The sequence below is a fragment of the Furipterus horrens genome, unplaced genomic scaffold (genome assembly GCF_987537825.1).
Source record: "Furipterus horrens unplaced genomic scaffold, mFurHor1.1.pri manual_scaffold_3, whole genome shotgun sequence".
In the NCBI taxonomy this organism is placed as follows: domain Eukaryota; kingdom Metazoa; phylum Chordata; class Mammalia; order Chiroptera; family Furipteridae; genus Furipterus; species Furipterus horrens.
The window spans coordinates 150002320-150014537 of NW_028327173.1; the positions used below are offsets into that span (position 1 = coordinate 150002320).

Sequence of the window (12218 nt, forward strand, 5' to 3'; positions counted from 1 at the left end):
AATTATCAGCAGTATTTATTAAACATTTATACTTTGAATTCTCCATTTTCAACTATTCCCTTCATTATCTGTTGCCAAAGACACCGAAGTCATCCATCATTGGCTTTATTTGTCTTCAAAGTTCATCAGTGCCTGTACTGTAAAGAAACAGATTATGAGGCTGGAGAACTAAAAATATTCAGAACATACAAATATTTTAAGACTCCACTTTCCTGGATTCTCACACAAATTTTTACTAATCTTTATATTAAGTTAAGCCATATGTTGCATGTCAACTATAATTAAAAAATAAATTTAAAAAAATTAAGCCATATGCACTTGTACTCTTTGCCATAGATGAATTAATCATGATTAAAGAAGCTGCCTTGCTACCTTCTCTCTTCCACCCTGTTCTCCTCAAAGAACATGTGGGAAGACAAGGCCTAGGACAACTGGAAAGAGCAGGATTAACCTTAGGTAACATTTTGAAGTAGATAAATGTCTACATTGATAACCTGTTCTAAATTCCACATTCCAATGTTAAAAATTTCTCTTATTGCCCCACTGTGCCCACCCCAAACACACATTCCTCTTCCCTAATTGTTATTTTCACATTGAGTTGATTTCAACTAGGTATGAAGAAGATAACACTAATCCATATTAAATTGTAAAAGAAAAGGGGGCCTCTAACTCAGTTTTTATTTCTAGAGGTTTAAAGGGTTCCCAATTTAATCTCCAAGTGGCAAAATTTTAAGTGAGAAATTTAGGGAAAATAACTCTACTGTTTAAATCACATACTTCTCTCTGTCTAGGCTGACACTAGAAGGTGCTGAAAGGAAGAGAAGTCTGTAATTCATAAAACCTCTTTTGGAGGTTGAGGGTAGTGGACATGTGGTCTTTCTGCTCACTAATTCCAACAGCTATTAGTCATCACAAATGCAATCTCAAAATCTTGAGCCTAAGGCACTACTGCTCAGGTCTGAAATTCGGCCTTCAAAGAGAAGAAACATGTACAAAAGAGGGTGGGCCACCAAAACAAGCAAGAGCCTGCTTTGTCTTAGTTCCCAATAAACGGAACACTATCCTCTTGGGAAACAAGCTCTCAGACCTGAAAGGATTTAGGTGTCCCCTATGAAGAAGCAAAATTGCCAGGTTCTCTCTAGGTTAGAAGATATTGGGACATATGTCCAGAATGTAACATGCCAAACCAAGGATTTGCCTTTTTTAGGTGTGAGGTGGAAATTCAGAGGATGAGATACCGAAATAGTGAACACCTACCTCCTTATCCTCAGTTATATATGCTACTCTATTGTACTTAGTGCCTGATTTCTATGACTGCCCCAAATACATACCTGCAAACTCTTGCAACCGCTTACGCTCCTCTAGGTTATACTGAAGCTTTTCTAGCAGCTCAAAATATCGGAAGAGTGAATCTCTAGGCCAAACAACACGTTCTTCCTGATCCATGTCCATTAGCCCAGGCAGATTCTGGTGCACATGAGTCTCCCAGTCCAACTGACCTGGAGGGAGGAATTCTTAAAAACATACACATTTGTGGAAGTTGGGAAAGAACTGATAAATTCTATGGGATGTGTGTGTATGGTGGGGGGGAGCAGGGATGAAAGAGGAAACAGAAAGCAGGAAGGAGGGTAAAGGGTGTATCACCAAGAGACTACATTTTACAATAAGCAAAGACAGCCATAGCCACACTTATCCAGTGAAACAAAAGTACAGGGGAAATGAAGAAGCACAAAGAAAGTAACTAAGACAGAAAATCAAACTGGTGGAGAAAACTGGGAAGTAGATATAATTAAGATTGGGATGTCTCCTAGAGAAGAGAAGTCTGAATTCAAATAAAAAAAAAAAAAAACCTCTACTTACCAATGGCGTCAAAATCTCTGGATTCAGAAGAGGAAATGAAGGAAGATGAAGAAGAAGAGGAAGATACGGACTTTTTCTTTTTTGACGAGGAGCCTTTCGTTTTTGATTCAGATGCTCTTGAACCCTCTTCAGTGGCACTGTTTTCAGACTCTTCTTTAACTGTTTCTGGTAAGTCCAGAGATTCCGTTTGTTGACTGGTAGCTCTATTAGAGAAAGGGGAAATTTTATTGCTTGAAATACATTTATGAGATATGGTTTGTTCTTTCATTATTCTGGTCCTGGCCCTGGCCATCCTCTAATGCTGAGATTTAAGGCTATGAGGGCCAAACTGCTCATTGTATATACAGGTTATTGTATATACAAGCCCCAAGTCCAAGCTTAAGCACTTCCAACCACAATTATTCCATGTACTATATCCATATTAGTACCCCTCACCACACAGCTTCTGTGCTCAGTTTTACTCAGGCTTCCACAATACACACCCAATCTTATTTGCCAATCTTTAGCTCCCCCCATTATATATACCACAACTACAGCCTTTCCCCACACGATTCTGTCTCTTAATAGTAGAGGGCCCCTGGGCTCAGCTCTTGTTTTTTTTATCTTCTCCATCTGTAGTCACTCCTTTGATAATCTCATCTGAGTTTAAATGCCTACAAAATGCAAATTTAAACTTCTAGCCCAGATTTCACTCCTTAGTCTAGATTAGTATATACAACTTTGAATCACAAATCACCACTTGAATGTCTAATGGAAATCTCAAATTCAACCAAAACTGAACTCTTTGCCCACCATACCTCTTCCACCAACAGCCTTCACTGTCTCAGCTAATCCATTCTGCCAGTTGCTCAGGTCAAAACTTTGGAGTCATCCTGAACTCTGCTCTCATACCCTACATCCAATCCAGCAGCATAGCTTCCTAACCTGTCTCTCTGCTCCTTCCCTTGTTCTTCTACAGTCTATTATCAACACAGCAACCAGGGTAGACCTTTTTAAATGTAAGACATTTCACATCACTGCTCTGCTCTGTATCCCATTTCATTCAGAGTCAAAGTCTAAGTTCCTACAATGGTCCCCACGATGGCCCTACAGAATAGGGTCCCCATTGTCTTTCTGACCTCATCACTACCACTTTCTGACCTCATTTCCTGTCACTTTTCCCTTGCTCATTTTGCTCCATTACAACGGCTTCTTGCTGTTTCTCAAACACATCAGGCATGCTCTGGCTTAGGACCTTTGTACTAACTGTTCCCTCTGCCTATAACACTCTTCTCATAGTAATCTCCTCACCTACTCCAAGTCTTTGCTCAAATATTACCTTTTCAGTGAGGCCACCCTGACTACTTTAAGATTACAGCCGAAGCCCTGGCTGGAGTGGCTCAGTGAATTGAGCACCGGCCTGTGAACCAAAGGGTCGCCGGTTTGATTCCCAGTCAGGCACATGCTTGGGTTGCAGGCCAGGTCTCCATTTGGGGTGTGTGAGAGGCAACCACACATTGATGTTTCTCTCCTTCTCTTTCTCCCCTCTTAGCCTCTCTTTAAAAATAAATAAAAGATTACAACCAATCTGCAACCCCTACCCTGTACTCCAATCCCCCTTAACTTGTCCTAAATTTCATTTTTTCATAATGTTTATCATATTAACATAGCCATTTAATGTACTCATTATTTATTGTCCCTTTCCCCTATCTAGTATGTAAGCTACATGAGAGCAGGTATTATTGTCTGTTTTGCTCACTGATATATCCCAAGCATCTAACAAGTATTCAATAATTATTTGTTGAATGGAAGAATGAGTTTATTTCTCCTCTGCTCCCTACCCACTGCTGAATACTCAGGGTCTAGAATAGCATCTGCTTCATGGGAGATACATGTATTAATTTCCTGTGGCTGCTATAACGAATTATGACAAACTTGGTATTTTAAAACAACAGAAATTTATTCTCTCACAATTCTGGAATCCAGAGTCTGAAATCAAGGTGTTGGCAGGGCTATTCTCCCTTTGGAAGCTCTAGGGGAGATGGGTTCCTTGCTTCTTTTAGCTCTGGCAGTTAGTTACTTGACACTCATTTGCTTTTTCCAGATTGTGCTTGCATCACTCCAAACTCTATCTCTATATTTACAACTCCTCCCATTCACTATATCTATGTCTTCTCTTCTTCTGTCTCTGAAAAGGACCTTTGTCACTGGATTTAGAGTCCACCTGGATAATCCAGGATAATCACATCTCAAAATCCTTAACTTAATTGCATCTGCAAAGACCTTTTTTCCAACTAAGGTCATGTTTACAGGTTCTGGGGATCGGGACATGGCATATCTTCTGGGGCTATCAGTCAACTGATTATAACCAATAGTTATTGAATGAATGCTCTCTCAAAACCAATATTCATCTTTGGTTTTCTTCCCTCTCCTCCTTCATGTGTGTCCATCCCAGTTCACAAACACACTTCTAACCTGGTATCTATTTTGCTAAGGCTTGACCTCAGTACCTCAGGGGACAGGTTTTGTCTCCTGCAAAGCAAAAAACACGAGTAAAGAGAGTTAATACTGAAGCGGGAGTTTATTAAGGAAAAAAGAAAACTAAGTGAGGAGAAGAAATTGTAGTAAAAGGGTAAAAAGTAGTAGGGAAGCCCTGACAGTATAGAATCAGGGAATGTTCTAGAGCTGAGGCATTCTAATTCTCAGGCAAATCTTGTCATAAAGGGGAAAAGGGGTCAAGGCCAAAGAGCAGAAATAGGGAATGAGGTCAGGAAACCTTTAAGAACTAAAGCTGGCTTTGGAAATTGGGAAGCAGACCTCTGGATAATCTGCCGTTTGAATATGCCGGCTTTGTGCTGAACCTCCAGATGTGTCACCTCCTCATTCAGCTCATTCCTGATAGCCTGAAAGTTAGTAACTGCCCCAAAGGGCAATTAGGAGTTGGGAATGGTGGTGACAAGAACCAGGGAGGGGGCTTAGGTGGGGAGAAACCAAGTGAAATATCCATTATAGGCCCCAAGCCTTCCTGCTAGATCAGGTTCTCTCCATAATCCACCAATCCTAGCTTTCACTCTAATTTCTTCCTACCCATCCTTCCCACCAAGTTTCACCTCTTCTATGCTTACCCATCATGGCTACTATGATATTTCGAAAGATAATGGAACCAAGTAACAATGAAAGGATGACATAGATGCTGCTGAAGGTGCGGCTGACTTCAGGCACCTTCCAGATGTCCTGAAGCAATGCATACCAATGATCCATGGTGAAGAGAATGAACACTGTCACTAGGGAATTCAGCAGGTCCCTAAGGAAAAAGGTGTGTGTGTAGATAAAAGAGAGATCTAAACCTCGCAGAAATAGTTTCACTCTCACTTTTTCTTTTTTTCCATTCACACTCTTAAAGAGCATTTCGTTATAGTTTGCTCTGACTCTGGCTTCTTTTCTACCATACTCAATTTTTTAGCTAAGCATTCTTCAGTTTGAGGTTGTTTTATTAGGTTTTCCTCTGTCATGAATAATTATGAATTTCACTTACTAATCCATTAGTATTTGAGGCATAGTAGGTACTGACTGAATTTTTAAAAATTGTATGAATCACCAACTACATATCGCTTTTTGTAGGTTCATTCTGTACTTTTCTATGGACTTCACCTAACAGAATATCACTCACAAATTTAGCAAATATCATTCCTATTTAGTTTGTTGTTACAAACTGATAGGCAAGTAAGTTAATAGATTCGTGACATAAATGTGTGATCCCAAATAATGAATGATAATGGCTATATCACAAAAGCTCTCAGGAAGATATCTGAATTTTCCTTCTTAGTCTTCCATATACAATTTGTTGAAAACATCAAGGCTTGAATAGGATAAATTCTAGGACTTTCCTCACTCATACTCTTTACAAAACTACTAAGAGAGACCTAAGAGGCACCGACAGGACTGGATTCCAATTCATAAATAACATTATCACCTCTGAATCCAAATTGACTTTCTACTAGTAATCAATGTTCTCTAGACAAAGATCTTATCAGGATTTCACTTTTAAATGAGTATATGTGTGTGCATGTATAATCCCCACACTTAGAGTCTGGGGTAAAACCAGTGAGCATGTTTGAGAATAATATTTATTATCACTTATAATGTGTGTTAAATATTCTAAGTGTTTAAATGCATTACCTCATTTATTCCTTCACTCTTACTCCCATTTTTCAAAAGGGGTAACTGAGGCATAGGAGCCAGGGCTTAACCACTGGAGTATACTGCTATTTAAAGAAGGTTGATGTGGGTGCATATGAATTTGCAAAACCCAGAGCAAATCTGGTAGCTGCTTTATCCTCAAAATCAGAGTGAATACCATTTACTATTATTCCTCTGCATTCTCTTTGCCTCTCCTGGGTTCTATTTCAATTTCTTAAAATAGACTATACTTTTTACATTACTATACTTTGGATTAGCTTCCAAGTCTCTTACCCAAATTCTCTCCCTCCTCCCAGGCTTCCCCCCGCCCTGCCTACGAGAAGAACATCTGGTACTTCAAGTCCTGGCGAGTTGAACGGGTGTAACCCTCAAAGAAGTAGACACCGGTCACAGCAAAAATGTAGAAGAAGATGATCAGCAACAGCAAGAGGAAGGTCATACTCTAGAGGTCATGACTTCAAGTCAGAGCTGGGCCAGACTAGGCTGATCTTCACCTACAGCCCAGTCAAGCCCACCCGAGAAATCCCCCACCAAACCCTCACTTATGGTCCTGAGCCCAGCCATCTGTAGAACACAGCAGCTTGACCCCAGCCCTTTTTCATCCAATAACATATTACAGGGTCTTTCATTGCCTTCTTTGACCCACCCAGACTTGTTTCATGTAACTCCCATGTTTATCAACCCTGCCCACCTGGTTTTGCTGCTACAGTCAAATCACCTTGAGGGCCCTGACCAGGGCCAAAATAATGACTCGAACTTGATGGAAGCGTGTAAAGAGTTTGAGAGACCTTAGCACCCGGCAGATCCTCAGCAACTGGAGCCATACAGACTGGCCTGTTACCCCTACCAGCACCATAACCTCGGGAAGCAGGGACTGTGGGAAACACACAGATTATTAGTAAAATATACCCAAAAGCACCCATGCACAGTTGCCCCTTCGTTATCTGATCTTCTGGACCATAGTTCCTTGAGCATCATCCCTTGAATAACATTCTCTGGCAACTGTTTCCTATTCAGTCTTTCTATACTAAATTACTTAAAACTCTGTACTTCAATTTCCTCAGATATAAAAAGGGGATAAATAGAGTGCTTATCTCATTAGATTATTGTGGAGCTCAAATGAAAAAATGCATGTAAAACACTTAGAACAGTGTCTGGCACTTAGTAAGTGCTTAGTAACTGGTAGATATTATTGTTAGGGTTGATGTCGTGGTTAGATTCTGTCTCGCTCCTAATACCAACAATTTCTACAATGACTGACATCTAGTTTTAGAAGAATAAAAAAAGGAAGTTAGGTACATTTCTATTTATTTTTTCCTGTAATCTAATTATCTTAATTTTTTTTGTCATTTTGATTCACCTAGGCACATTCCTTAGCCAACTAAACTAATCCTCAGGTATCTATCCTTACCAATATGGTAACAACAAAATCAAAGACATTCCAGGCATTCTTCCAGAAGAGGAAAAAGCTGGATAGCCACATAAGAAGGATCTCCGAGATAAAAATAAGTAAGATGAACCAAGCTGCCACCTCCAGAGTCAGCTTCAGTGGCCACAGTTTGGTATTAGAGGATTCAAGCAGGTCTGTGAGAGCAGAGCAAAGGATGAGTAAAGGTTAAGGAGGTGGGAAGCTGAATCATAAAAAATAATCACAATCTGTTATAAACCACAGTTGTACCCACTGCTATTACATTTTACTTTGAGTTTCTCTAAACACTGTTGTTGCTTCAACCTGTGAAACACAGGGGAGGACAGAATTGACTGTGGAAAATAGCTACAACTCATCTCTTCTGCTGATATCGATAAGCCAAACAGCTGCAAATCACTGCCTTCCCACTGTGGGGTCACACAGACACCAAGGGATTCATCTCTTAACTACTCTAACCCTGTCTGCTGTACTGTCAAACCTGAGTCCCAAATTTCACAAAGAAGCTATGAGCCTTGAGAATGAAATGAAAATGTAGGGCCATGAGATGTTAAGTGCTTTATAAGGGACATAGAAACAAGAAGCCAGATTCATGGGGCATATTGAGTTAAATAAGAAATTGTTGGCTCTTTATTTGTTAGCATTTAAAAATTTCCCTTTCTTCTGTAAAACTGATTTTGTTCTGCAAAGCAAATTGAATCCTATACTTTCTTTCTAGAACCCTATTAATTGCTGTTCTTAACTCATTGCCTTCATCTGTCAACCCTCTTCATTTCCTTTATACATTTAACGGATGTATACCATGCTATTCAAGAAAACAGTAAGATTAAAATAGGCTTAAAAGCTAAAAATTTAATGTCTCCTGTTGAAACAGGATACCTGAGAGCCTGCAAATGCACTACGACTGATATGCTTGGCAGTTAATTGCAGAAGAGCATACTCAAATACCCTGATGAATACAAACTGCTATTTTTTATGCCCTAACACATAAATTTCCATCTATACTTTAACACATATCACATGTATTTAACATATAATACATAATGTTATAAACCTGAAACTAATGTTATATGTAAATTATATCTCAATTTAAAAAATTTTAAATTGAAAACTATATAATACACAAAATATGTTTGATCCCAAAGTCAAAAATTCATTTGTAGATAAATCATATATTTTCTTTAAAAAATAGCATGGGTGCTGGCTGGTGTGCTCAGTGGATTGAGTGCCAGCCTGCAAACCAAAGGGTCGCCGGTTCGATTCCCAGTCAAGGCACATGCCTGGGTTGTGGGCCAGGTCCCCAGCTGGGGGCGCATGAGAGGTAACCAACCACACATGGATGTTTCTCTCCCTCTCTTCCTCTCTCCCTTTCCCTCCCTCTAAATAAATAAATAAATATCTTTATTTAAAAAAAAAAAAAAGACTGTTTTAAAGTTGGACACTTCCCCAAAACAGTGAGGATGAAACAAGCAAGTGGTACTTTTACTGTTCTTTATCCTTTCTGAGCAGTTTGTTTGAGATGATAATCAAATGAGCAAATTGATTCTCCAGATTTCTTCTATTGTTAATACATTGCATGTATTTATAATTGGTTTTAGTTATTTACTCTTTGTCATTTTTTGGCTCAAATAATACTTTACTTGTACCTAACTTGACATACTTTGTGAGCTTTCTTATTCATACTTTCCAAACATACCTGTAAAAATGTAAATATTTGCTCACTATCTTATAGCCACCCATATCTCTAATAGGAAAGGTTGATTCAAACAAATTTAGACTAAACTGACACAGAAATATAACTAGTCTTTTCATCTCCTGTTTCTTGTGAGTCTATTACACCCTAATATCTAGACTACTTTATATCTACTATGCTCTTGAGAGCCCTCCAAGTGTTTCTAGATCTTAGTAGTTACACAAATACTGCTCCAAGGAGACTTAATATAATTATGCCTATCAGCCGCGGCGGCAGCCATCCGTCTCGAGAGACGATGGTGGAGCTTCTTAAGAGTCTATCTGCACCGCCGAGAATGGCTGTGCAGTCCGACTCAGGAGTGACACGGTATCTATCTCCTCCCGTGTTGAATCGACATCTTGCGATGAAGCTACAGAGCCTGGGCAGGGTGATATGGAGGGTCTGCTGTTGCCCATGCAGCAGATCCCCCCTCTCTTCGCAGCTGAAGGATCCAAGGGAAAGACGGAGTCAATACAGCTTGGCTTCAGGTGCGCCGCAGGAGTTGCCAGTGTTGACTACAACGTCAAACCGCCTTAGGGACTCCGGCTCCGGATTTTCTGTCGGGTTTACTCCCTTAGCCTTTCCCCTGAAGAGGTATGCCGCAAGGCAGCGGAGGTTTTTTGGAATCAGAGTTTTCCTTCTCTGATGTGCCCTGACTGGAAGATCGAACCAGCGACACTTAGCTCGCAGGCCGACGCTCAATCCACTGAGCCAAACCAGCCAGGGTATTCTCTTATGCCTATCACAACTTAAATAATACTAAAAAATGTAAAATGATCAATTTAAAGGAAAAATGACTCCCACCCACCTCCTCTTTCATTTAATGTCAGTTCTCACCTATTTCAACCATCAGTACAATTGTATTCAAAAAGATGAGGAAGATGATGAAGTTTGTGAAGAGAGGACCTGGGTTCTCTTAAGGAAACAAACATAGTGGAGTTCTTTCTGATTCATGCAGGTGAAGTAATAGGGGCAAGAATAGAAACAGTGAGAATGAGGAGAAAATTGATTTTGGAAAGGGGAAAAAAAAGTTATAAGGCAGATGATGAGGCAAGAGAGATAGTAAAGCCAAGGGATAAAAATGAGTGGCATGAGGCCCTGGGTGGGTAGTTCAGTTGGTTAGAGAATCCTCCCAATAGCAAGGTTGTGGGTTCCATCTCCCATCAGGGCACATACAAGAAACAACCAATGAATGCATAAATAAGTGGAACAACAAATCAATGTTTCTCCCTCACTCTCTCCCTTCCCCCCTCTATAAAAATCAATAAATAAAAACGATTTTTAAAAATGAGTGGCATGAAAGGATACACTGAAGGACCCATCCAGCCCACAAAGAAATAGGTGGTCTCTCACTGCAGCGTACTTCAAATCTGCTCATCAGTCTCCGGCTATGAGTAATCTGTTCTACATGACGAGGCTTTATAGAGAAGCGCACAAGTTGGTGTTGATCTCCCAACATAATTTTCTTCTGATGGGAAGGATCTACACCAAAAATAAAAAAGGGACAGTAGATAAATATAAAGAGAAGTTTTGGGCAGATATGAAGAGCAGGTAGGATTGGAGGCAGGAACACTGGTCGCATAATGGACCCCTTAGTGTGAGGGCTTGTCTTGCTGCTCCTTCTCACAGCAACTAATATAGTTTGAAGCGCTAATGTATTGCTTATGATCAACACTGTCCATGCCCAAGAATAAAGGCAGCAGGTTCAATCCCTTAAATTTTAAGTGTCTTTGGTAAAAACTTTCACATCATCCAGGGCTCGTAGTTATCCTAGGCCTAAAGGTGAGTGGCATGGGTTCTATCTCCCGGATTCAAAGAATTTTATTTCTAAAGCCTTTATCAAGTTTGGTGTGCTCACTTCGCTTTGCTTCGGCAGCACATATACTAAATATCAAGTTTGGTGTAACCTCCAAACTAGCAACCAAATCAATCTCCCCTGAATTTTCTACCCTTAAAATTATGTCTGCTTCCTATTCTTAGGAGGATGTGGTGGGAGTTTTAAGTTTCTCCTTGTGAAGAAATAGGCTGCTGACCAAGTATCTCTCGGATAGTGTGCCGTGGCACAGCTTGGCTCAAGCCCTGCAGATGCTCAATGAGAGAGAAAGTATCAATGAGACGAGAACGAATGGCATCAGCTCGGGGCAGTTGCATGTGTCCTGCTGGGTGGTAAGTGGCCATGTCTGTTAAGAAAATGGAAGAATTAAGCATCATTTCATTCCTGGGAGTTGCACCAAAGATCAGGCGTTTTCTTCCCCTCCTCCCACTCTCTTTGTCCTTAAGAATATAAACAAACACAATGTACCAAGACTCAAGGTTTTTTGAAACAAAAGGAGACAGGAGTCCTATGAGAATATTGCGCAGTTGACGAAGTAGCCAGGCACCTTCACTTGTTTGACGGCATTTCTAATTAAAAGCAGCAGCCACAAGGGCAGGAGTTCGGGGCTGGAAAAAGAGAAATAGCAGCACCACCTGGACCCGAGAGAACATGGGAACTGCAATAAGGTGGAGCAATGGGAGGGCTTGAGGGTGCCCCCGAAAAAAAAACCAAGAGGATTTGGACAAAAGGCAACAGCCTGACATTTTAAAAATGTATCCGGTCCCAACCCTCCCTCGGATGCCAGCTTCTTTTCTCAACTCCCGCTTGTGGGCCTCACCTCAGCCCAGGCTCTCTTCCGCCCACACAACTCTGACTTCACCCCTCCGCCTCCGGCTCGGGCGCCCCCTGGGCTCGGCTCTCCCCATGCAGGACGCGCTTAGGGTCGGTTCCCCACCTCACTGTGCCCCGTTTCAAACTCCACCCCGCCCGCACTCCGGGTTCCTGCTCACCCCGGGTTCCAGTACCCAGTCCCCAGCCCCGACAGAGGAAACCTCCCAACACGACTCTCCAAGGTGCTTGCCGCCTAGGCCCCGCCCCGCTTCCCGGCCACTCGGCAGTTACTAGCTGGTCCCGCCCGCCGACGCAGGCGCCGCACAGCCAATCGGCGGCTGCCACACTGCGGCCCGAGCCGGGCTGAGGGCGGG

General features: G+C 41.3%; 1 protein-coding gene across 2 annotated transcripts; it reads right to left on the bottom strand.

Annotated features, from left to right (window-relative positions):
- CATSPER2 (cation channel sperm associated 2) lies at positions 1-11988 on the bottom strand. Of its 2 annotated transcripts, XM_090270507.1 has the most exons (13): positions 11500-11988; positions 11231-11377; positions 10506-10679; positions 10035-10103; positions 7451-7623; positions 6758-6913; positions 6357-6481; positions 4965-5143; positions 4657-4756; positions 4315-4371; positions 1861-2063; positions 1332-1499; positions 1-137 (listed from the first exon to the last, which is right to left on the bottom strand). In XM_090270507.1, exons 2-13 carry the CDS (start codon positions 11373-11375, stop codon positions 106-108), a joined length of 1581 nt encoding a protein of 526 aa, XP_090126633.1. In that variant the 5' UTR covers positions 11376-11377; positions 11500-11988; the 3' UTR covers positions 1-105. The 2 variants fall into 2 exon arrangements, with proteins under 2 accessions (XP_090126633.1, XP_090126634.1); XM_090270508.1 differs by lacking the exons at positions 4965-5143; positions 6357-6481 and having other exon boundaries at positions 1332-1514; positions 4657-4742; positions 11500-11987.
- Positions 11989-12218: the final 230 nt, after the last annotated feature.